This window comes from Astatotilapia calliptera, unplaced genomic scaffold (genome assembly GCF_900246225.1).
Source record: "Astatotilapia calliptera unplaced genomic scaffold, fAstCal1.2 U_scaffold_1, whole genome shotgun sequence".
Classification (NCBI taxonomy): Eukaryota; Metazoa; Chordata; class Actinopteri; order Cichliformes; family Cichlidae; genus Astatotilapia; species Astatotilapia calliptera.
The window spans coordinates 2,081,679-2,106,401 of NW_020535618.1; the positions used below are offsets into that span (position 1 = coordinate 2,081,679).

General features: G+C 40.3%; 1 protein-coding gene across 2 annotated transcripts; it reads right to left on the reverse strand.

Moving 5' to 3' along the window:
* Positions 1-12,617: 12,617 nt before the first annotated feature.
* On the reverse strand, positions 12,618-15,507 carry LOC113017192 (tripartite motif-containing protein 16-like). Of its 2 annotated transcripts, XM_026160347.1 has the most exons (2): positions 13,617-15,375; positions 12,618-13,279 (listed from the first exon to the last, which is right to left on the reverse strand). In XM_026160347.1, exons 1-2 carry the CDS (start codon positions 15,237-15,239, stop codon positions 13,241-13,243), a joined length of 1,662 nt encoding a protein of 553 aa, XP_026016132.1. In that variant the 5' UTR covers positions 15,240-15,375; the 3' UTR covers positions 12,618-13,240. The 2 variants fall into 2 exon arrangements, with proteins under 2 accessions (XP_026016132.1, XP_026016133.1); XM_026160348.1 differs by having other exon boundaries at positions 12,618-15,507.
* Between the last annotated feature and the right edge of the window lie 9,216 nt (positions 15,508-24,723).

The window sequence follows — 24,723 nt, forward strand, 5'->3', positions numbered from 1 at the left end:
TACTGGTTGGTTGTTTGTTTGTTTGTTTGTTTGTTTGTTAAAGGTGAACTTAAACCTTTCAGTGAGACCTCAAAGTGTCTCTGAGGGACTAATTAAAGGGTTAAAATCCTCCCTGATGATCACTGTGCTGGGCTGACATAGATCATTCCCAAACAAGCAGTCTTTTCCATTCCATTTGCATTCATTACAGATGGAAGTGGATATTTCCAGCACAGTTCATGTGGAAAGTTCGGGGGGAGTCACCTGAAAATTGTGTTGGTGACACAGAAGACTGGAAAAGCACCAACAAGTTTTAAAGTAGTAGAAAGAGAATTTATGGAGCTCATAAGGAGAACTCCTTTGTTTTACTGATCTCACTGTATGAAAGCAGACTTTGTTGTGGGGGCGATCGTGGCTCAAGAGTTGGGAGGTCGCCTTGTAATCGGAAGGTTGCCGGTTCGAGCCCCGGCTTGGACAGTCTCGGTCGTTGCGTCCTTGGGCAAGACACTTCACCCGTTGCCTACTGGTGGTGGTCAGAGGGCCCGGTGGCGCCTGTGTCTGGCAGCCTCGCCTCTGTCAGTGCGCCCCAGGGTGGCTGTGGCTACAATGTAGCTTGCCATCACCAGTGTGTGAATGGGTGGATGACTGGATATGTAAAGCGCTTTGGGGTCCTTAGGGACTAGTAAAGCGCTATATAAATACAGGCCATTTACCACAGCTGATGAGCTCTGATTGTTTTTTGTTTTCTTTCTTTCATCTTTACTGTCTGAGAGAACCTGAGCTATAAGCTGATTACTTTAAACACCCTTCGTTAATCATCTGCTGCACTTTATAAACATCCAAAACAATGTGATTTACATTTTACATCTCTAGATTTTTAAAGCTACAAATAATTCATTAAGTTTAATGTTAAACTTCCTGCTGGTCAGTACTCGATGTTCAGTCTGTAAAGTTTAGTCTGATTTGTGATCATGTTTTCAGTTTAGTGCTGAGAGTTGCGAGTGTAAAAGTGTTCCAACAGTGTTATTTGTTAATTTTTGTTAAATCTTTGGTCCATTTTTAAGTTTTAAGTTTTACATTTACAGTGTCTTCACTGTGTTGCTGAACAGACAAACAGGAACTTTAATGCTCCATGTTCATTATGTGTCACTGTAATTAAGTAGACATGTCTTTTACTACCGAATGTAAGATAGAAGATGTAAGAAATTGTAAAATTAAATGAGAGATGATAAAAGCTTCACTTGTTTTACTGGAGATGAAATGTTGATGTTCACCTTAATTCTGACTCATCTTTTCAGTGCAATACCAGAGCTGGACACTAGAGGCCACCTTCTGATTTCTGTTTTAAAGCAGTAAACGTTGTCACTGATTTGTTCCACACATGAGTGTGAGTCTACGCTTCCTACGTACAAACACATCTCTGCAGCCTCTGTGACTGCTGCAGTCAGTGGGAGTTATTGTTAATGTCCTGCAGGCCTGTAGGGGGCGACAAACAGACTTTAAAAGTAGCTACAGCCCTCGAGGCCTCGAGTTCGACACCCCTGAGCTACAGTGATCAACTTCCTTTTAAAGTGTTTTGAATGAGTGTTTTGTCCATCACCATCAACAGATACAGCAGTCCCCTGTCAATCACAAGTTAAGCAAGCCTGTCCTCATGCTCTTTACTCTAATGGGACTATCGTTACCAACTGAAGGTCATGTTGTATCAAATGCTCCTTTTATCTGTTGCTCATGAGGAAAATAAATTACCAGACAAACTAATTAAAAAAAAAATACAGAGAAAATGACTCTTCTCTCTTTTTTAGAGTCGAGTCTTCAGGATCTAAAGTTTGGAGATCAGTGACAGAGATTTGATTTTGACAGTCTTGAGTTTGCATTCATAAACATTAAAACAAATCTTCTTAACGATGCAGAATTCACTCGGCTCCACAGCTTCAGGAATAATACAGGATGGATCTGTATTAGGTTTGTTTACAGCTGGAGCTGCAGAAACCTATTTGCTGCTTTTTTCTAGACTTGGGCATCACAGTTTGATCAGAGTGTAACTCTGACTTGTTGAGATATTAGCATTACTTCTGTTACAGTCTTATTTTATATTCATGTCGCACAATGAGTACTGTATTTCCATATTACATTATTAGTCACATGACGTCCCAGCTGTCACAGGTAGGACTTGCCTACATGTAGCTGCTGCCTCAGCCTGAATTGGCTACACTTTTGTTGATTGGTGCCACTCATGTTTTGTAAAGATCACGTGCAGATTATTTCCCTGAAGCCTTCAATCGACTCCTCATATTTTTATTTTGTGCCGTACCTTTATTATTTTACTTGGTAGTAAACAAGTGTGTTTGCAAATTTGGTGACGCTGTTTGTTCAGCATGTAACTTTGATTTGTTACGATCTTAGCCTTACATCCATTATTGTATTTTTGCTATAAATGCTAATTGTATGATACATTGCAGGAAGTCGGGGCCGAGCGAGCAGCTGATAACTTTATAGCGAGGCCGCCGCTGCTTCTCTGGGCTACGTTTACAGAATATTCCTCTTTGCCTTGTGTTCATTTTACTTTTGCCTTTTTCTTTGTGCTTTTTGCTTTGTTTGGCCTTCTCACTGGAAGTTGGAAGTTTTAGAATAGCGGTTGAGCCTTACATGCAATATATGGAAGCCTGTTAATGTATTAAATTATTAAGTTAGATTCAGTGAAGCTGTCTGCTCTAAACTGAAGGAATTTTTTTTTTGTTTGTTCATTTGCTTTCTGAATGTTTTGATTTGTAGATTCTCTTTTGTGTGACACCACTGAAGACTGAAGGAGGCCCTTTTTCTAGCTGCAGATCACCAGTGTGTTTCTGCAGTACAGTTAACCACAGAGGGTGCATTTGCTTTGGAGTTTAATTACTTTAACAACTTGTGTTTCTTTTATTCAGAAGCTGAAGGCCAAAAGTGGAGGCAACTGTGTGCCTTGGTGGTGGGACCACCTGTGCGCAGTGCTTATTTATGCACTCTTGGTTTGAGTGTGTGAAGATGAGCTGCATGTATGAGTTGGTGATCTTTCTGGACCTTCTCATCTGGTAATCCACAGCTCGGAATTGTGCATGTACAATCAGTTCATTGGTTCACTTATTTCGTATTTTAAACAGCTGTCAAAATGTTTATTTTACACTGAACCACATCTGTCTCAAGTATAACTGACCTGTGTGCCTACTGGCAGGTTTTTGTGCAGTTTTGTTTATTTATTATCTATATTATCTTTAATTATAATTTGCACAGGACATAAACGTCCAGCATTTTTCACCAGCAGTAAAACACCTGTGAGGAGTTTCCTCCACCAAAGCTTTTGTTTTATGTCAAATACAGCTTTTCTCCAATGCAATCATATTTGCTGTGTCAAAAAAAACAAAAGGGGAATAGATTTAATAATACTAGTGACTCAGTGGTTAGTAAGTGCATCAAAGCAAGAAGGTCCTGCAGAGAGATAAAGAGTGATGACATTTAACTTTAAAATTGTTTCAGTAAATGACACAGAAAGCAGCGGCCTCGATCATCTACATCAACAAGATGAAACATGTGCTGCTGTAACGTTTTCATTCCTGATGAACACGAACTCTTTTCCAGTCTCACTGACCCTCACACAGTCATACAGCATGTTTACTACTAACCTGCTGACTGTGCAGAGCTTTTCCTCTCAATCTGTTACTGTCAGTCTGTGTTGTGTTTGTAAACTCTTTATATTGTTATAGTTTTACAGTTTTATGTTCTTTGTCTCGCTGCTGTCAACTTTAATGTTCTTGTCTGTGATTGGTCAGATGCTGCCAGCTACACCTCCTTCATGTAAATGTGTTTGCAGCTACACTGACATCAGTGACCAGCTTAATGTCACTTCTCATCAGGAAGTGTAACTCTGACTTGAGTCTCAGTGCTGTTTCTGTTCTCTGTGTTTTTTCAGTTTTTGGGTTTTTGCTTGTATGGTTTAAATAAGTGAATTTTCCTAAAATTCAGACATGATGACAGCCTAACATTGACCATCACTGCAGGCAGGAGGAGATTATTACTGCAGTCTAACTACAGTTTTTTGAGGATGATGTTTGTCAGAAAATCCACTTCTGCTTCACTGACTCAGCAGACTGACACACTTTTTAAATTGAATCAAACATGTTCTGGTTTTCAGAGACAATAATAATAAAAAAAAACCATTATCAAAGATGAATCATTCAAAGTCTAAGATCAATAAGTTTTATATTCAGACATTCACACCAAGAATCTGTTTTTATCAACACAAACTAACAAGCATAACTCTTTAACTGATAACTTAACAAGCAGTGAAAACTAAAGTAAAACTATCACATTTCTCAGGACTGAAGAAATGTAGACTCCACTCAGTCTCACATTCAAACCACCAAAATCTCAGTTGCAGTAATGTGGGTGGAGCAGTTCAACAACAAACTGCAGGTTGGTACCAGAGCCAAAGCTCCGTCCTACAGTCATTATGTTCTTGTACTGATCTGTGTCGTGTCCTTAAACTCGCTCTTCTGCTTTCAAGGTAAACAGCTTTTATTTAGAATCACTCTCAGTCACATTAGCAGCTGTGTAGATTATAGACTATCACAGCTGATCAACTAGATTGAATCACATGTTGGTAAATTAATTAAATTCACTGTGAACATTTCTTCTTTGCTGTTTGATGTGTCAGTGACGACAGCTGTCAGCAAATCACTTAAACGGAGCTAAAAGGAGCTGAAAACTGTTGCCTGATGTTTCTCAGGCAAGTTCTGCACTTTTAGGAGAAACTTAATTCTGTTTAACACTGACATTGAATTTTATTTTCAAAAATATTTCTAGAAATTTGAGGTTTACATCTGTGTGTTGAGATTTCATGGAGTGATTAACTGTCTGCAGGCTGATTGTGAAGAGGAGACGTGTACTGACTTCAGGCTTCAGACTGTGGGCTCGTTCTCGTCCATCATCTGAGCAGTCATCATGGACTGGTTTCACTCTGTTTCTCTGTGGAATTTTATTCTCAGCTTGGGTTTTGTTAAAGGTTATTTGTTAAATAACTATAATTAACTGATGAGTAGGTTTAAAACACTGATTCAGTTTCATTTGTTGAAATATTTCCAGTGTGACGTTTTTAATGTTCACATGTAATTTAGAAACCGTTTATTTCTTTAGTTTAAAAAAAGCATAGCAAGTTTCCCGTGGCAACGAGTAGAGACACTTTAACTTCCTTTAACTAAAGACCTCAGCAGTCATGCATGTAAGAGGAAACAGTGAACTCCCTCAGCATGCACATAACAGCAGAAGTGAAAATCCTGATCAAACCATAAACAGTAGTTTCCATTTTTCATGTCCACAGTGAAGAGTTTTGCTTTCTTTCTCCAGCAGCACAATCCCGAAACTGTTTCAGAGTCTCTGTGTTTCCAAACTGAGCTGATAAATATTTACAGTAACATCTGTGTTATTAGTTGATGTTGAGCTCCATCTGCAGGAGGGACAACGTTAAAATGTCATCAGTGTTTAGTTTCTCTCACATTTATCATGGAGCAGATCTCAGTGGGAGTGGATGTTTGCTGTGGATGTTTACAGGCTGAAATCCTTCTAATGTGACATGTTTTCAGTGCTCACATGTAAATTACAACCATCCAGTTTCTTCTTCATGATTTCAAAACCTCTCAGTGAATCAAGTTTTCTGTGAGCTGTTTAAATTGACTTTAGATTTTGGTGGATGGTCAAACTGTGGCTGCTTAACTGTGCTGACTGCAGAGATACTGAATAAGTCTGATCAACAGATTCATGATGAAAGTCATGGAAACAAAATCATCATCACAGTTATCTTGGTCAGTACTGAGATCGCCTTCATTTCAGCAGAAACTGATCTCAGAACAATGAAACACAATAATTGTTTTATTAAGTTGATCTTGTTTTAATAAGTAACTAATAATGAAGTACTGCAGCACAGCTCTCTGATGGTTTCATTATTTCCTTCATGCTGAGGAAAAATCATTGTTTCCATGTTTGTCACAGCAGAACTTCATCAGATTGTTGTTGTTGATTTTGTAGTTTGTGATTATTTGTGTTTGATCATTTTGAAAAAATCAACCAACGAAGCAGTGATTTTTGTCAGCGTTGTCTCTGATTCACTGTGAAAGGAGTTGTGATGTTGTGTAAAGTTGTGAGTGTGTCTGCTCCTCTCTGTCTCCTCAACAGGATCATTTGTAGTGGATGTGACACAGAGCTCCTATCAGGCAGAGGAGAACCACAACATCACACTGGAGTGGACGTTCACCACCAAACCAGACACGTCCATCTCAACACTGGAGATCCTCTGTTACATGAATAATGATCATAAACACATAACTCTGTATTATCTTCGTGGTGGTGTCGAGTTCTCAGAGGATCAGGACAAAAAGTTTTCAGGACGAGTCCAGAGTGACAAAGACGCCCTCAGAGAAGGACGAATCAGACTCCAGCTGTCCAGACTCAGGACTGAGGACTCGGGTCTGTACCTGTGTGAGGTGGACACAGGTTATGGCCGCGGCTACAACAGCTGCAGAGTCACCGTCTCTGGTAAGATGATTCATTTATACACATGTGATCACTGTGAGCTGTTAAACTGGATCAAGGCTGGATCCTGAGAATTATGAAAAACAAAAGCTCTCTTTAGATAGTTTCCACTTTCATAACAACAGTGTCTTTATAAATATCCTGTTTGATTGATGGAGTTTCAGACACCAGCAGCTGTAGCCCCACTTTCACTGATTTGAGTCCATGAACTGGATCTTCTTCACTGTTCTAGAGCTGATGTTTCCTTTTGGAGCGTTTTTAATAGAATTACCAGAAAAACTGTGTAGTTAGAAAATTACATCCATAAACTGCATCACACAGACACACACCTGCTAATTAGTGCTGAGTACAGTAACAGACATATAGGAAGTCTACACAGAGATGATATGAAACTATCCATGGAGACCAATACTGGTTGATGTAGAAGACTGTAAACATGATCATTTCTGCTTTAAGTTGGACTTTTTAACACAAGAGTCTTTGTGGCTTCCACACACGTGAGGCTAATTCTTCACGGAGCTGCTGGTCCAGGTAACATCCCTGAAGGAGGCCTCAGAGTCTGAGTCGACCACAGAAATCCACAGTGTCCAACCTCAGTGACACTGTTACTGAGCAGCTTCATCAGGACATGTGAGGAAACCAACACTGAAGAGCTACAAACTGTTTCTCTCATCACAACAGTTTGTTTGTTTTTTGGTTCTTCATTGTTGGTTTCTTGTTTCAGTTTTGTAAGTTTCCACTTGGTAGAAATAAAACTGTGTACAGAGCTGAGGGCAGCTTAGTTCACTGTCAGAATATTACATCAGTTTTTAAGTTCAATCAAAATATTTAGAAATATGTTTTATATTATTTTATTTTATTTTATTTTATTTCAGAATCAAGACCTGGGAAGACAGAAACAACTCAGCAACCTGGAAGTCTCCAACCACCAGAGCTGAAGGACGAGACCAAAGGTAAAAAAGAAAGTGTTTACAGTTTACAAAAACCTAAATGTCATTCATTATATTGTTTATATACAGTACAGTCAGGAGATATGGGCCAAATCAGAGAACTGTATTAATTTACGAGAACAGAAAACACTCCCATCCAGTTTTCTAGAAATGGATTCCTTTTAGTCTCAGACTAAAGAGAGTCCAAGACTAGGCTCGTTCTATAGAAGTGAAACTGAGTCTGTGTAGTGTTGGCTTAATGAAAGGTAATGGTAGGGAGGTAATGAAACATCAGGCTAACAATACAAACAGTTTTCATCTTAGGTCATCTTTGAAAATCTCGAAAACAACAAAGTAAAATCCTTACATCGGGCAAAAGGCCCGATGTAAGCTGGAGGTCACCAGACTGTAAGTGGAGATAAATTAAATTCTGTGTGCATCAGAAACATGTAAATAAAGTCTGGTGTTCACCTCCCAGAGTAATATTAGTTGTTTAATGGTTAATTCCACTTCCTGTCTTTTAAATGTGCAAATTTACATCATTAACACAGAACTGTGTTTTTACTGTTTTTGTACCTTTCTTTGTCAGGCGGGCTAATTATCGTCGTGGCTGTATTCATCTGTATCTCTCTGGTCTTATGGGGATTGATGTTTTATCAGAATTGCAAAGAACACGTAAGTCTGTCAGAAAAAAAATATTTTGGTTTTAAGTGTTGTAAATTTAAAATTATCAAAACAAATTTTTACAATTTGTATCACCTTATCGTTTGCTCTGTCACGATTTAAAAGTTTCTTAAACTTGTGTTCAGTATAACTCAGTGAATCTTTTAATTGTCTTCAATTTTAAACAGAGGAGGTCTCCATCCCGCAGAACAAGGGAGATATTGATGAAGACTTTTTCAGAAGTTGGACCTTAGAGCCAACAGAGGGAGAAAAACAACAACAAACTCGAGAGAAAAGAATTGAATTCAGGGCTTCAGTCCAATATTGATATATTTATATTGAAATCCTTCAACTCATCTGAACTATAAATATCCTGAGGTGTTAAAATAAAAACAGGATGAATTGAATTTGAGGTAAAACACAAAACAGCATTAACAGGATAGAGCTTCATGTTTCATAAACTTTTTTTAATCACTTTTTTATCACTTTTTTTATCACTTTTGTTGACAGTAAAATGGTTTCTCTACTTTTTATTTGTCATGTGTGCTAAAAAAGTAAAGTAAGAAAACTAGTTGGACTGATATTTACACTCGTGTCTCGTTTTAATGCAACATCAAAGCAGCAGAAACGTCAGTGAGAAGAACTCTGACTCACATAAAGATTCATCAGTTTGTGACATTCAGAATACAACTAATCACCAAAGCTGCAGATTCTGTGTTATTAATGTGTGTTTTATGGGAGAAACTGGATTTTGTTTCCTTAGATTTTCCAGTGTCAGCTCATCAGTGAACTGTTCCTCTCACAAAGACTACAAGACCTCGGTCAGGTTTATGTTCCCAATCCAAAGTTTTTCCCAGGATAGAGCTGCTCTAAACCTGCAGCTAATCAATTTCCTGTCACAGCTGGTGAGGCAGGCCCTGTGGAGGTGAGGTAAGGACCCAAACGCAGGCACTGATGTAGATGTGGAGAGTGAGTGTTTTTTGTGTGTGAGGTAAATAGGGTACAGGAGGAACGGAGAAGGGCATACAGTGAAACTAAGACAAACCTAAAGTGAGAAACCATACAAAACTGAGTGGAAACCGACATATGGCAGAAACACAGACAGACTGAAGGATTTAACACAGATGAACAAGCAGGAGAAAACACAGGGCTTATATACTCAGAGGGACAATCAGGGAATGGGAGACAGGAGGGCAACATAGCTGGGAGAAATAAGAGCTGACGTGACAGGGGAAACATAAAATGAACACACTGACATCAGACACGGACCTTCAAAGTAAAACAGCAAGTACGACATACATGCATAAGCACAGACATAACACTATGACAACACAGGGAACCCAGAGACGTGGGACCAGGGCAGGCACAAAGAGAGCTTTAACTATAATCCTGAAACCAAAACCAAAGAACAAGAAAACAAGAATGACCCCGAAACATAAGAAAATCATAATCAAAACAAAAACCACTGAGTCTACAGACTCAGGGCCCTGACATTTCCTGTGTCTAACCCTCGATCAGAGTCCAGTGTAGAAATACTCCTGTTCTTGTCGTTGTATATAAATGTGCTTTGTTCTATTTTTTTCTCTTTTTAAAATGTTTACTTTTGTTCTGTTGTCTGAATTTGTCATCACTCGGATGTGTCCGTGTGTTTATTTCTGAGTAACTCTGTAAGTTTGTCTTTCACTGTTCAGATCTGCCTCTTGTGTGCTGTATCTCTGCACTGCACACAGCTGTGACAACAACTCAATATGAAAGATCTGGAAATATCATGGAAATATATTTGTTAATACCAAACTATATATAATATATTTTGAATATGTAAACAAAATTAATATAAAAGAATTTAAATTAAATTCAACTGAATTTTGTGTCAAGAAGTTTTTACATCACATGAACATTTAAAATATCACAACTCTGACTTCCTGTAACTCGTCCTCCAGTCTGGAATAAATATCGACCAATGACAGACTTAAATCAGATTTCCACCTCACCATGAAGGCTGATGGGGTGATGTCATAATTCCAGTGTGTCGGCTGAATGGACACCCAACATTGTGAACATGTTAACTTGAGAACGAGGCGATGTAGCATTTTCAGACAGATGCCCTTGACTTCCGTGTCGTGTCTTCACCCACAAATCCGTGCTTCGTGCTCTTCTGCTCCTGTGTGTCCCCGCACCCCGTCCTCGCTGCTCTTGTCTTCCTTGCTCCTTCCTGGAGAAAACAACAAAGAGGCAACTTGTCAGGACACTCGACTACCACAGGCATGCACTCACTGGACTTGACATTAATCGACACTAACGTGGAGTCTCACACAACGATCCCACAATCGGAAAAAGATTGTCTAACACCCAGGGAAAACAAGTCAGTGTTTCCTGCAACCGCTTCTCCGCAGCGCGACGTAAACCCTCCGCGTGCGCTTCCAGTCACAGGTCACACAGACGATTTACCTTGTCTGTCACCTCCCTCCTGAACATCTCCGAAAAGCTGGGTCCATCTGGTGGGATCTTCATCCGAGGCCAACACAGGCTCCTCCGGCTTGGTGACCTCCACTGCCCGCTTAGCATGCTCCTCCTGCTCGCCAAGCTCCTCTACCGACGGTGCGCGCTCCTCCCGCTCGCCGTGCTCCTCTCTGGATGGTGCGCGCTCCTCCCGCTCACCGAGCTTCTCTGCCGACGGTGCGCGCTCCTCCCGCTCGCCGAGCTCCGGCTCCGGCTCACAGAGCTCCTCAGCTTGCTGCGCGGGCTCCTCCCATTCGCGGAGCTCCTCCTGCTCCGGCTCGCTGAGCTCCTCATCTGGCAGTGATGACGGTGACACGACAGCAGCAGGCGGTGGATGTGGTGGCAGAGTAGTGGATGTGGATGGTGGAACAGATGACAGCTGAACTGCAAGTTGGGCAGCTGACTGAGTTGAGGGTGATATGGCTATCATGAAGGGTGGAGAGGATGATAATGTTACAGCTGGCTCAACAAATTCCAGGGGTCCAGAGGCAACTGAGGCCTCCAGTTCGGCCTCTGGGGAAGCCCTGGGGAGAACCTCCGTCTCCATGTGGCCAGACTGGGCCAAAAAGTCATCTGGGTCTGCATGCTCTGAGCTCCCTAACTCCAAGCTCACAGTCTCAGAGTGAAGATTTTCTGAGTTTTGAATCTGAGAATTGAATCCAAACTCCTGCTCCTCACATACAAGGTCTTAAATAATCAGGCCCGGTGTTATTATGACCTTGTAGTACCATATCACCCCATTTGTGCCCTTCACTCTCGCACTACAGGCCTACTTGTTGTTCCCAGAGTGTTTAAAAGTAGAATGGGAGGGAGAGCCTTCAGTTTTCAGGCCCCTCTTCTGTGGAACCAGCTTCCAGCTTGGATTCAGGAGTTAGAGCCCCTCTCTAGCTTTAAGATCAGGCTTAAAACTTCCCACCCCTTGGTAAACCTGGTTCTGCTGGAGGTTTCTTTCTGTTAAAAGGGAGTTTTTCCTCGCCACTGTCACCAAAGTGCTTGCTCATAATGGGTCATGTGACTCTTAGGTTTTTTCTGTATTCTTTGCATTATTGTAGGGTCTTTACCTTATAAAGCTTCTCGAGTTAATTGTTGTTGCACATTGTTGTATTAGGGCCACATTAAAAAAAAATATTATGGGTCACATTGAAAATAAAGTTGCAGTTTTGAGACTCAAATCGTAATTCACTTTAGAAAAAAAAGTCAAAATCTGGAGATTACAGTTGTTTTGAGACAAACTGCAATGGTTGCTCTACCCTCTGAGTTAGTGAAGTTGTGCTTCAGAATCAGTTTTAGTAACAAGGCAGGAAACGGTTTCTCTTTTAGCACATAAACACAGTGTGGCAATCAGCATCAGGGCCTTGAGAAGAAGGAAGGAAGTAGCGTACAAATATTTCTTTACTGTACTTAAGTAGAATTTGCAGTAGCGTTTTACTTGAGTACTTATTTTTCTGACGTTTTACTTTCTACTCCTTACATTTTCAAAACAGACTCGTCAATTTAGGTTTAACACCTTTAAGGGTGAGTTATTATTTTGTCACTGCAGGCTTCAAATCAAACCGCTTTGAGGTTAAACAGTAAAAGCTTTATGCTGAGAAATGTGTGATATTATACCAAACTCCTCGCCTTCATCTGTTTGAAGTTTCTCACTCAGAACATCCTTAAAAGCAGCTACAACAGATGCTGCTGCCTTGGTTTGAAGACACCTGACCCATGCATACTTAGAAAATCCATACATGGCAGTAATATCTTACATTATCATTATCTGCACAATATTCACCCATATCAGCCAAATCAGCCTCAAACTGTTTGTCGAGTCCACTAATCAAAACTCTGTTTCTGGGAAAATGTCTTCTTGCTGGTTTATGAATTGTGTAAGTATCTTCCCAACAAAGACCTCTCTAGCTTAACAGGCAACACTGAGTTGTATTTTATATTTTTTATTATTTCAACAACTTTACAGGACAAATTTACATGCAGGACAGAGACATTTCTGCCTCTGTCACTCAAAAAGTGTACAATATATTTGTTTTAACTTTTAATCATAATAACACAGAAATAAACTTTTTACAACGAATCATCCATCAGTAAAAATCAATTCCAATACAACATATTCAACATTCATATAAAAAAAAAATTCCAACTCTTTTTTCTGAAGCATGACAAATATTTCTAGCTGTTTGTCTCCACTCTGCACTTTAGTCTTTCTTCCTGTCATGTCTGTGTTTGTCCACCAGGTGTCTCCCTCAGCTCATTTTCTCCAAATCAGAAGCTTCAGATTTGTGGAGACGCTCTGCCTGCCAGACACAGCTCAGGCCTGTATCATTTAGTTTTGATATTTACATGTATAAATGATCAAATGTGAATAGATTTTCATACGAAAAAGGACATTAAATGTCATCACTTTACATACAATAATGATAATCTAATATCAAAAACCTTGAGGATTCAATGTTTTGTTACATTTTAAAAGTTCAAACCTCAAAGACATTAAGTTTACAGTCATATATGATCAAGAAAACCAACAATCTTCACATTTCAGAAACTGGAACCAGCTTTAAATGTGACTAAAATAATGATAAAACAATAAATTCTCTAATCATTGACTAACTGATGAATCACTGCAGCTCCAATATATTGTTGCATTTGACAACCCACTACAGCAACTACAGAATAAAAGCACTAACCAGACTGATGACAGATTTCAAACATGCTGAATATGAAGAGTAGTATCATTTAAACTCACATGATTATCAGCCATAAGAACAAATTCAGATTTATATTGATGTAAGGTATATAAATGTAAGTACAGTTTGAATCAGTGCAATATTATTTTCACACATCAATGGACCACTGAACTTCTCAGCTTCTAAAATGTAAAGCCTCATTTAGAAACTACACAAGTACATATAATGGTCAGGGATCAACATGAACCTGTCTTCTCTATTTGACTTTAATCAACTCTGCAGTGACTCCAACTCCACAAAGATGAACTCCAGCATAGAGCGGCTGAGTGAATGTGGTCTGGACTCTGTGGAGGAGAGTCATGGTTTCAGAGACGCTGTAGAAAGACAGAATACCTGCTCTGTGATCCAGGTACACTCCTACTCTGGAGGACCGAGCACCTGAGAGGTCAGTTTGGACATTGTTGTGCAGAAATATATAACTGTTTGTGACACAACGTAATGCCCAAGATTTGTCATTGAATCCAAATCCACATTCATCGCCCCTCCCTGCTCTGCTGATATTCTTGTATGCGACTGCAACACGAACTCCTCTCCCTCTCCACTCCACCTCCCAGTAACAACGTCCAGTCAGACTCTCTCTACTCAGGACCTGATACCATACAGTGAATCTGTCTGGATGATCAGAATAAGACTGTTGTTGTTTCATAAATGTTACTTTTCTGTTCCCCTCAGATAATAACAGACGTCTGTGTGCTGTGTTTGGATCCAGTGTGATTTCATGTGAATATTTTAAGAATCCAGCTCTGGTCTTTGGCTCTGGTGGTGACAGTAAAACATCCTCTTCAGTGACTGTCAGTGAGATGTTTGTCCATTCCTCTCTCAGGATGTCCTGTAGTTTATCTCTGGTCTCTGACACAGCTGCTGTCACATCCTCAAAGTAGCTCAGAGGACGAATATTGATGCTGGATGAGTGTGTAGACTCACTGAGTGCTGACAGTGAGGGGTAGTTGTGTAGAAACTGGTTGTGATCCTCTGTGTGTGAGAGCTGCTCCAGCTCGCCGTCTTTCCTCTTCAGCTCAGCGATCTCCTGCTCCAGCTTGTCCTGAAGCTCTTTGACTCGACTCACTTCAGTTTCCTGCTGGGATCTGACCTGCTGCTTCACATCAGAGCTTCTTTTCTGGAGGAGACGGATCAGCTCAGTGAACATCTTCTCACTGTCCTCCACTGCTTTATCAGCAGAGCCATTGATGGCCTCCACCTCCTGTTGAAGGAGCTTCACATCTTTCTCTCGCTCCTGGATTCTCTGCTGGATGTTTAGTCGTCTCACCTCGAGCTCCTTCTGCTTCTCAGTCCTTTCTGCTGCAGCTGGGACTGTTTCATGGCCTTTATGTTCATCCATTGTGCAGAGATAACAGATACTCTGCTGATCAGTACGACAGAAAATCTTCATCACCTCATCATGACGAGAGCAGATGTTGTCCTGGAGCTTCACAGAAGTTTTAACCAGCGTATGCTTTTTAAAAGTTTGAGATTCATAGTGAGGTTGGAGGTGTTTCTCACAGTAAGAGGCCAGACAGACTAAACAGGACTTGATGGCTTTCAGCTTCCTCCCAGTGCAGACATCACAGGCCACATCTTCAGGTCCAGCATAGCAGTGATCAGCTGGAGCAGCTTGGAGTCCAGTCTTCTTCAGCTGCTCCACTAAAGCTGCTAACATGGTGTTTTTCTCCAGGACAGGCCTCGGTGTGAAAGTCTTCCTGCACTGAGGGCAGCTGTGGATTCCCTTCCTGTCCTCTTCATCCCAGAAACTTTTAATACAGTTCCTGCAGTAGCTGTGTCCACAGGCTGTAGTCACCGGATCCTTTAGTAGATCCAAACAGATGGAACAAGAGAAGGTTTCTCGGTCCAGCTGAACTCCTTTCTGCGCCATTTCTCCTCTCAGTGTCAGTGACTGTGTGAGTTTCTCTTCCTTATAACTGAAACTAGTCTGAGCTCTGATCTCAACAACATGTTTCTGCAGTGAATGGAGCCTGTCAGCTCTTACATGTCACCACATGTTGGTTACACCCATCTTCAAACTGCAGATCTGAGGGGGAGGGAACGAGGAAACACGTGGACAGAGAGGAGGTGCTGTGTTTAAGAGCAGGAAGAAGAGGGAGGGTTATCAGGCTGTGCTTCACTCCAGGAAGAGGAGCAGTTAGAGAGCGATACTGTGTGTTTAACCCTTTTATTTACTGCTCACTTCAACTTAAGCTTGTTAACCCTTTCTTCTATATAAATAAATAAATCACACTTTGTGTGTTTTTCTTTCTGTGATTTGAGATCATCACATTTTTATTTTATAATTTTTACATGTTATACGCACAAAAGAGCACTTTTTAAATGTTCAATGTTCAGCTGGAAATGAATGTGAAACTTTGATGATGATCTCAAATCACAGAAAGACACAAAGTTCTGCTCTCTAGGTGAACCAATCCTTGTCCACCTTCCTCTTGGGCAAAAAAAAAGTACTGCCTGGAGTACCCAGTGTCGATTGTCCCAAAAGAAATAAACCAACAAAACTTGAAGATCATGCATCACACCAGGAGGGGGTTCTATACAAGCTAATAGATGCCATAAAACAGAAGTGGCCAAGTTATTTATAATTAACACTCTCCCTCTATATGACATTTGGGGCAACAGCCACCTCCACTTTTCCAATTTTCCCCCAACTTTCTCCACCACCCCTTCCCAGTTCTTACATTCTGTATCCTCATCTCCCACGTACACACCCAGATACTTCAACCCTCCCCTTTACCACTTCAGCTCACCTGGAAGTCGTGGGAGCCCAGTAAGCCAATCACCCACCGCCAGAGCCTCACTCTTAGCCCGATTCACCTGTGCAGCTAAAAATCTGCAAAAGTTCCCAACAATTATTCCCAACTTATTCACATCTTGGTGACTCCTAACAAATACAATAATATCATCAGCATACGCAGACAAACTAAAAGACATATTGACATCAGATAAAACCAACCCAGTAATGGATGACCTCACATTGTGCAACACTGGTTTGATAGACAGAGCATATAACATACCTGACAGTGGACAGCCCAGCCTAATGCCTCTAGTTACTTTAAAAGGTTTACACAAACGACCATTTATTTTCAGTACACTTTCAATTTCCTCGTACAAAACCATAATCTTAGCGATTAAACCAGAGCAACTCAGCCAAAAGCTTTTTCTTGGTCCAGAGAAATCAGATCAGTATCATAACCCAGTGAACTGGAGACTTCCAAAACACCTCTAACTAATGACACATTGTCGACACGGCACACGGTAAGTTTGCCCTGGATGTAACATTTGATCCATCACCATCTTCAGCCTGTTTGCCAGCACCTTTGATAGCAACTTACAAATATTTACAAATATTTTAACAAGACTTCTGATGTTTGTTTATAAACACTCCCCCACGTGTCGTTACATCAGGTCCTACAGATACAGTCACTCACTTTTAATATGCAGAAGACTTTACAGGTGAAATTAAAGGTAACATCCTTATTGTTGTGGTTACTGTGTTGCTTCAGCCACTCGCAACATTGCGATCATAAAGCTAGTAAAAAGTTCTAATAACAGCTCGAAATTTAACTCTGCTCAATATAATGTTAATTTCAAAAAGGATGGTTGGATGACTTGTAGAGTCTGACAATGATTCAGAATGAATGATCCCAGTTTTAATTATAATGCACAGATTTTAAGATGAACCCTTCAGTTATCAAACCTGAGGCAAAGGTACTTTCCAGAGTTAAAGACGTATTTGCAGCAAAGAAAGTAAAATGTAACACGTGGAGCAATGTTTCAGTTTCTTAATATCCACATAGAGACAATATGTTTCACTTTAAGCAATTAGAGCAGCATTATTCAGTACAGACATTAAAAAATAAAATCATCACATTGCTGACTGGAAAGTCCTCCAGGGCCTGAAGCAGCAAAGCAGCCCCAGAACAAACCTCAAAAGTTCATCTTTTGTTAGTCCACAGAACATTTTCCTAAGAGTCTTGCTGATCATCATAAAGGCCTGCAGTTCTTTACATGTTGTTGTCGGTTATTGTGACCTTGTAAGGAAGAGGACTCCCTTACTGCGTTTATTTATATTATATGTATAGCACTTTAGAGCACACCTTTCACTTTATTAAAAGCACCTTATCAAGAACTTTATTTAGCATTGCACTTTAAGCATGGATTTGCACACAAGAAGTTTAAATATTTATTGACTATTTATTGGGAATTTTAAAATCAGTTGGTGGCCTTGTTTCAGATCCTGCACAGCTGCTCCTCGTCAAGGAATGTGGTGGTTGTCTGTCAGGAGAGAAGAATGGTGATTGAGATTGTGATTAAGGTTTACCAGTAAGGAAAACTAATGCATGTGTGTGTGAAATCTAGGGATAAAAGTGGTGCAAATAAGTGTAAGATGATGATTACTCACCTTTCTTGCCTGTGTCCTCTTCAAGGTGTTTGGGCAAATGTTTCCCTGGGGGTCCAGACACCATTTAAAGGTTCTGGGAGAGACCATTGGTAAAGAGAGTGTGGTGAATCTTTTTGTGCTTGGGTTTCTGGGTTTTTATAATATTGGGTTTGGTGTAACATTAAAGTGTGAAATATTTATTAATATGTAAATGTGAAAATGTATTTATGTATTTATTTATTCTTATTGATATATTGTATACTGTTGTGATATTTTGATACCATGGTAGCATTTACAGGATATTGTTTTATTGTGATATTATACAGGAAAACTGTTACTCAATAAGGCCCATTTACTAGTTGTTTTTCTCTTTCTCTCTGACCCAAGAATTGATGTGTAAGACTCACAGGCTGGTACCCCAAGGTCGAAAATACCACAGAGACGAGACCACTTCCTTACTCCCATCCTCCCTTCTTTATCCTTTAGAAAAGGCTCGTTAAAAGCCAGGTGGTTTGTTTCAGAATTCACTAATGAAAGAACTCTGTATTCTATGTCTAGGAGTGTATTTTGCTGGGATGATCATAATTTGTAGCTGAACTGATAAACTACACAAAGGATACTTCTCTGCTCACAAGGCAGGAAGACGTTCCCTTATTTGGTCTGTACCGGTTTGAACTGAGAATCTGCTGACACACGAACCTTTTTCCTCTATATATACTGTTGTCTGATGAATAAACCTTTGAGTTGATTTTGGAAGAGCAACCTGAAGCAGTTTCTGTGTCATTTTGTTCTCCCAAGCTACTCCCGGCGCTGTAACTAACCTGCTGAACGGCATACCTGAGTGTTACTTTGAATAATTAGGAATCTTATAAGGAAAGGACAAAACTCTGCTTATCGGTGCTCATGCCTTGGAGGAAACCCGATCCACGGAGAAACCCGGGACGGAGATTTCTTTCATATACTGTGGTGGAAGGTTGGGATTTAAGAATTACCTGTGAGTGGAATAATGGTTAAGTCTGTGACAGCTGAACATATTTAAGGCTGCCAGTTGTCATTAGAGGATGGATTTTTGTGCTGTGAAGAAGCTCGACAAATTAATTGTTGTAAGGAGAGCTGTATAGGAAATAAATGCTTTTTTGCTTCCACTACGCTTGCCTTGGTCCATCTCAGTGAGATGGCCAAATGAAGCTTTCTGAAGCACTGAAGCTTGTATTGAAAAACGGTTCATTACTCGAAGCTTTTCAACACAGTCCTCTCTGGTGACATCTGGTGGCCAAAAATATGAAGACCAGCTTGAATCCACAAAATAAAACCAACCGCTTCATTATGATTGCTCACTCTACAGAGTGGAATCCTGTCTGATATTGGGCCTCCGTTGTGTTGCTTTGAACGTGTATTTTTTGGTGGTTAAGAAAATGTTTTATTTGTTTAATAAATAGTTTTGACCAGTAAACTCTCCTTGTTTAATGATATTTATATTATGGAAGCAGATGTTTGACATTTTACCTTTTTCCCGTTTTCAGATATAATAAACACGCACAAAACCAAAGCAAACGGCCAGAACACAAAGCTGGAAAACCCACCCGATTGACAAAAATCAACTCAAAATTCTCCCACACAACAGAACCTCCTCTATTCCTCGCTGGCTCCAAATCTCTCAGTAGAATGATCAGTGGTTCACTATCTGTCACCATCAAAACACTCCACAAATCCCACGAATGATTCGCTTCCTTATAAACCATTGAATCAGATACCAAAGCAGTTAGGTTCTAAATGAAGCTCGGACGTCACTGATCACGTGACTCTGGCCAAACGAATCAAGCTTCGACACAGTGCTTCTGAAGCAGTGTGTTGATTTTTTTGACACACGCACCGGAGCTTCAGCTTCAAGCGGGCCATCACTACATCTCACTGTGTTTCCTGCCGCTAAGGGCCGCCCTGTTACAGACCTCCTGGATGAGTCATTAATGCGCTCTTGGGTTAGTTTTTGTAGGCCGAACACGTCTGTGAACATTCACCACTGTTCCATTTTTTTCTCCACTAGTACATAATGACTGTCACTGTGTTGCACCGGAGTCCCAAAACCTGAGAAATTACTTTTTTAGACTGAAAGATGTTTGTGTTATTTTTTAAGCTCTTTTAGCACAGGTTGGATTGTCTGCTGCAAAACTGTGTTTTCAAATTGGCTTCCCAATATTAAAAATAGGTAACAGTAAAAAAGAAAAAAAAAAAAAAAAAACCCCCAACAACCTGGAGACATGTTAGATTAAAATATTGTTTGGGTATTTAATATAATTTAATAAATTCAACACAGACAACATTATTCTGTTGTGATGATCCAGGAAGATTAAGTGTGGTTGATCAAAGTACACGTGTGTTTTATTGTTTCAGGAAGCAGAAGACAGATGAAGAAGGACGTGCACGAGACGCTGAAGCTCAGCATGCTCTTTCTGTGTTGACCCTCAGTCAAAGTAAACAAGGTGTGATACTGGGTGTGGGTCCCAATCAGTCAGTGTTTCGGGCTGATAGGGACCCACACCGAGTTTCACACCTTGGCTCAGGCGATTAGAGGATCATCAGGGGGTCCTTTTGTCCCTCTGTGGGGGATACTCCCACTAGGTTTATATCTGGGACTCTCCACCATTTGACCTTAGAACTGAAGAAGCTTCTCGGATGAGAGGTGAAACGTCTTCAAGTAACTTAAAGAAGTCCAGACGCTTTTCTTTGAAAGCTCCTTTGACTATTACTTAGTATTCATTTATATGTAAATTTTGTTCTTATTTCAGAACCACAGGCGACAGAAACAATTCAAGCAGAAAAGAAAGAAAGAAAAGCCTGAATTCTTCATAACTTTTATAAACATTATGATCATGCACTCACTATGTCGTTATGTACAGTACAGATAGACCGGGTGATAAATTCGCAGCTGTATGTTTTCACAGTAAGGTAAAACAGTTTATCAGACATGGATTAATCCTAGTCCCAGACTAAAAGGAGCACTAGGATTATTCCACATGTGTGTAAGTCTAACAGAGACAAAGTTTATTTTCTTCTAAGTTTTATAAAAGCTGTAAATATAAGATAATCAGAGCACTTTTAACAGATTTTAGTTTTATTTGTGTCACAGTTTTGAAGTTTGTTAAACTTGTAATATTCAGAATAATGCTGAATTTTAAATTGTCTTTCAGTGTTTAAACAGAGTGACTCCTCCTCACACACAGAAGTGTTGATGGTTTGATGAAGAAGGTTTAAACGTTAATGAAAGCAACACAAAGTCAGGAGCAGAGAGGTCCTTGAAGCTGCAGATCAGACTTTAAGATTAATTGTTGAGGAGGAAGAAGCAGATGTGAAGTTTTCAGTGTGACAGCATGTTGTCTGAGTGACAACAGTATAAATGTGGGAGGAGAAGGAAGGACGAGAGCAGCCTGATGTGAACAGACGGAGCTCTGATGTTTGTCACAAACTGTGCAGCCGACCTGGAGCTACAGGCTGGTTTACCTGAAACCTTCAGACTGAACACACAGAGCTCCAGCTGTGAGCTGCTCATCAAACTCAACACGTTTGACTAAATACTGAACGATAGACTCTGATCCAGGGTCAGTGTTTAACATTGCACATGTGCACAATGTCAATGACAAAAAGTTTCAATTTTGTGTTTTGGAAAATGTTTTATTGGTGAGTAGGGCTGCCACTAACAATTATTTTGATAGTCGACTAGTCACCGATTATTTTTGCGATTAATCGACTAATCAGATCATCATCCATTGGACGTAAAACGTACAGCTTATTGCACCAGCAGCATCTGCTCTTATGTAACTATCATTAGCTTACAGCTTTAAGTGTTTAAGGTATGTGCTAACTAAAAAAAAGACAAGATGATAGTTTATTAAACTTTTAATGAAATTTTCAGATTGTCTCTGTCAGGGACCCTGGGTCTGAGCGACCCAGGCCGCTAAATTTGGACACAGGTATGAAACCAGATGCTGCTTCTTCTTCTTCTTTGGGATTTAAAAGCTGGCATCCCTGGACATGCAGTGCTGCCCTCTTCTGTTTCAGTTGGTTATTACACTCTTAAATCCTACTACTTATTCCTGTGTCTTTCAGGATTTTACAAAGCTTCAAATGACATGTCGACAATTAAATTAGTAGTCGACATTTTTAATAGTCGACTAATTGTGGCAGCCCTATTGGTGAATATGTTTTTTTGCACTACAGTGTTTAAATATATGTTATATTCTAAACTATGCAATATATTTAACCTTGTTAATATAAAGTAATTAAATTAGTTGATCCTTTATGTTTCTGTGAGACTGAAGGAGACAAACTTTGAAGTCACTGATGCTTGAAATACTTCCCATGGGTGGTGCAGCAGATACTGGACAGCACATAAAATGTTCTGAGAACTTCAGGGGTCTCATCAAACAGCATAACTGCAGATCAGCCAGTAGATGGCAGCAATCTCCTAAATCAAGACCTGCTTCCACCAACTTTGATTTTTATTATGATTTCTAAATGGTTTATATTTTGTGCTGTAGATTGTTTTATGGTAACAGTGTATTCATAACAAATTGAAGAGATGTTCATGCTGTCTGTATTAATTCATTTTTTTAATTTTATTTATTATTTAAGTTTTTTTTTCTTCACGTTTCACATCAGCTGCTGATTACTGACAGACATCCAGCTGTTCTGTCACATCTGTTTACTGAATGAACTTCAGCTTCTGATGAGAATGGGCAAGGATTTCAGTCTCTAGATGTGCAAAGCTGGTAGAGACAGACCCCAAAAGACTGGCAGCTGTAATTGCAGCAAAAGGTGGTTCTTCAAAGTATTGACTCAGGGGGCTGAATAATTACGCACACCCCACTTTGCAGTTATTTATTTGTAAAAAATGTTTGGAATCATGTATGATTTTTGTTCCACTTCTCACGTGTGCACCACTTTGTGTTGGTCTTTCATGTGGAATTCCAATAAAATTGATTCATGTTTGTGGCTGTAATGTGACAAAATGTGGAAAAGTTCAAGGGGGCCGAATACTTTTGCAAGCCACTGTAGGCTTTCTTGACTTGACTTGACTTCCTTACAGCCAGACCTCAGTCAGTCAGAGTTGGTACAATGACATCAGGTACAAAGATAGTGAGCACAGTGACTCCCCAAGGCTGTGTGCTCAGTCCACTCTTGTACACGCTCTTCACCAGGATCCCCAATTATACATCAGCGGGATTCTGGTGGAGAGGGTGAAGACCTTCAATATATTTACAGAAGACCAATTATGAGCTATTGAGCCATCGGCCCCCGGGGGCCAACCCCCTGAACTTATAATAGCGTATAATGAACTGTTCCTTGAGCTGCTGTCTTGTTGGTGGACATTTGGTTTTGGACTGGTCCCTGTGCTCCTGTGCCCTTGATGGATATTTTGTTTTGGACCCTGGACCCCAAAGGTTTAATATGAAGTTTATTACACAAAGATGTTTTAGTGCTTTAGTGCATTGAGTTTTTAAGACTACAAAGCTCTTTATCTGAATGCCAACGAGATGTGGAGTCACCACCGTCTTCCACCCAGGAACAGCTGAACTGTGAACTTTTGTGCTGTCGCTCCCGCGTCGACCTTCTGATCTCTATGGACACTGCCTCCTTGGACTCCAGCATTTTTTTGTTTTGAACTGTTTTTGTATATTTCTGGACTCAGTTTTGGAAAGCTGTTGGCTTTCAGCCCTGATCGTGCCCGTGCCGTCGGGTGAGAAAGGCGACATCTCACTGATTCTGATGTTTTGGCGGGTCCACGCTTTGTGTTTATGCCCTTTTTGCACTGATTCTATCATGAACTAGCTCTGTGCAGGCAGATAAGGACCCAAATGCAAAACTCATGAGCATGAGTCCAAAACTGAGAAGAAGGTCGACACGGGAGCGACAGCACAAAAGTTCACTGAACTTTTGTTCAGTGAACTGCAGTTTCAGACACTCCTACAGCATATGACAGTTTTTTGTTTTTGTTTTTTTTAATACGTTTTTTTTTAAACACGTGTTTTCAAAATTGGAGTTCAAGTTATTTTTACTTCCAACAGTGTTAACATACTACACAGGTCATGAACAAGATTTTTTTTAATTTTCATTGTAAGTGGGCTAAAGCAGTTAATTAAAAGTAGTCTAACATAAATGTAAATGCTGTAATTTGATTATTTCAATAAACCGTGCAACCTGGATGGATTTGATGCTGGCGTGACCACAGTGCACACGTCTGCTGTTGCTCGTAGTGGTCCAAGGGACCGCTCAGGGAGTTTGTGTATTCGCTCAGATACATGAAAAATTAGAGGGAACATTACCTGGGTTCCCTCTTTACTCTGGCAACTGGTACAAAGATAACAGCGCACAGTCGTCATCAACAGTGTGTGATACAACTGCACATTCAATTCTCCATCTTGGGATTATTTTCTTTTGCTGAGGCATGCACTGTGCAGCGATTTGGGACCTGGAGTAACAATGGAGTTGCGGTATTTGTCCACATCAATTTTGAGGAAATTCATTAAGCTGTTTTCTAACTCTGTTAGACTATACTACACGCTACTATGTCACTGGTGATTACAACACAGCTTCAGTTATTCTGTTTCATGACACGGGGCACAAACCCAGTAAACCTCAGTCCCAGAGCCGCAAACAGGAGGTGTGGGACTTTAGCAACTGGATAAACCAGAAGAGATCTGGGAATGTTTTTGTTGTGTCCTCATGGCGACCAATGACACGCCCCAAAATTACGCATGACGTCTTAATAAGATCGTCTCCCTGACAACCACTTAGCAGTCGCGTTTAGGAGCGGAGGAAGTCCGAGTCGCCCCGTCAGTCTCTGCTAGTGATTGGCAGATGAAGCTTCATGAAGCACTGAAGCTTTTCACCCAATTGGTTAACCCCAGCGCAAAGCTTCTTGAAGCTTCATTTGCTCTAGCAGGACACCTACTGGACGTAAAAATATTAGTTG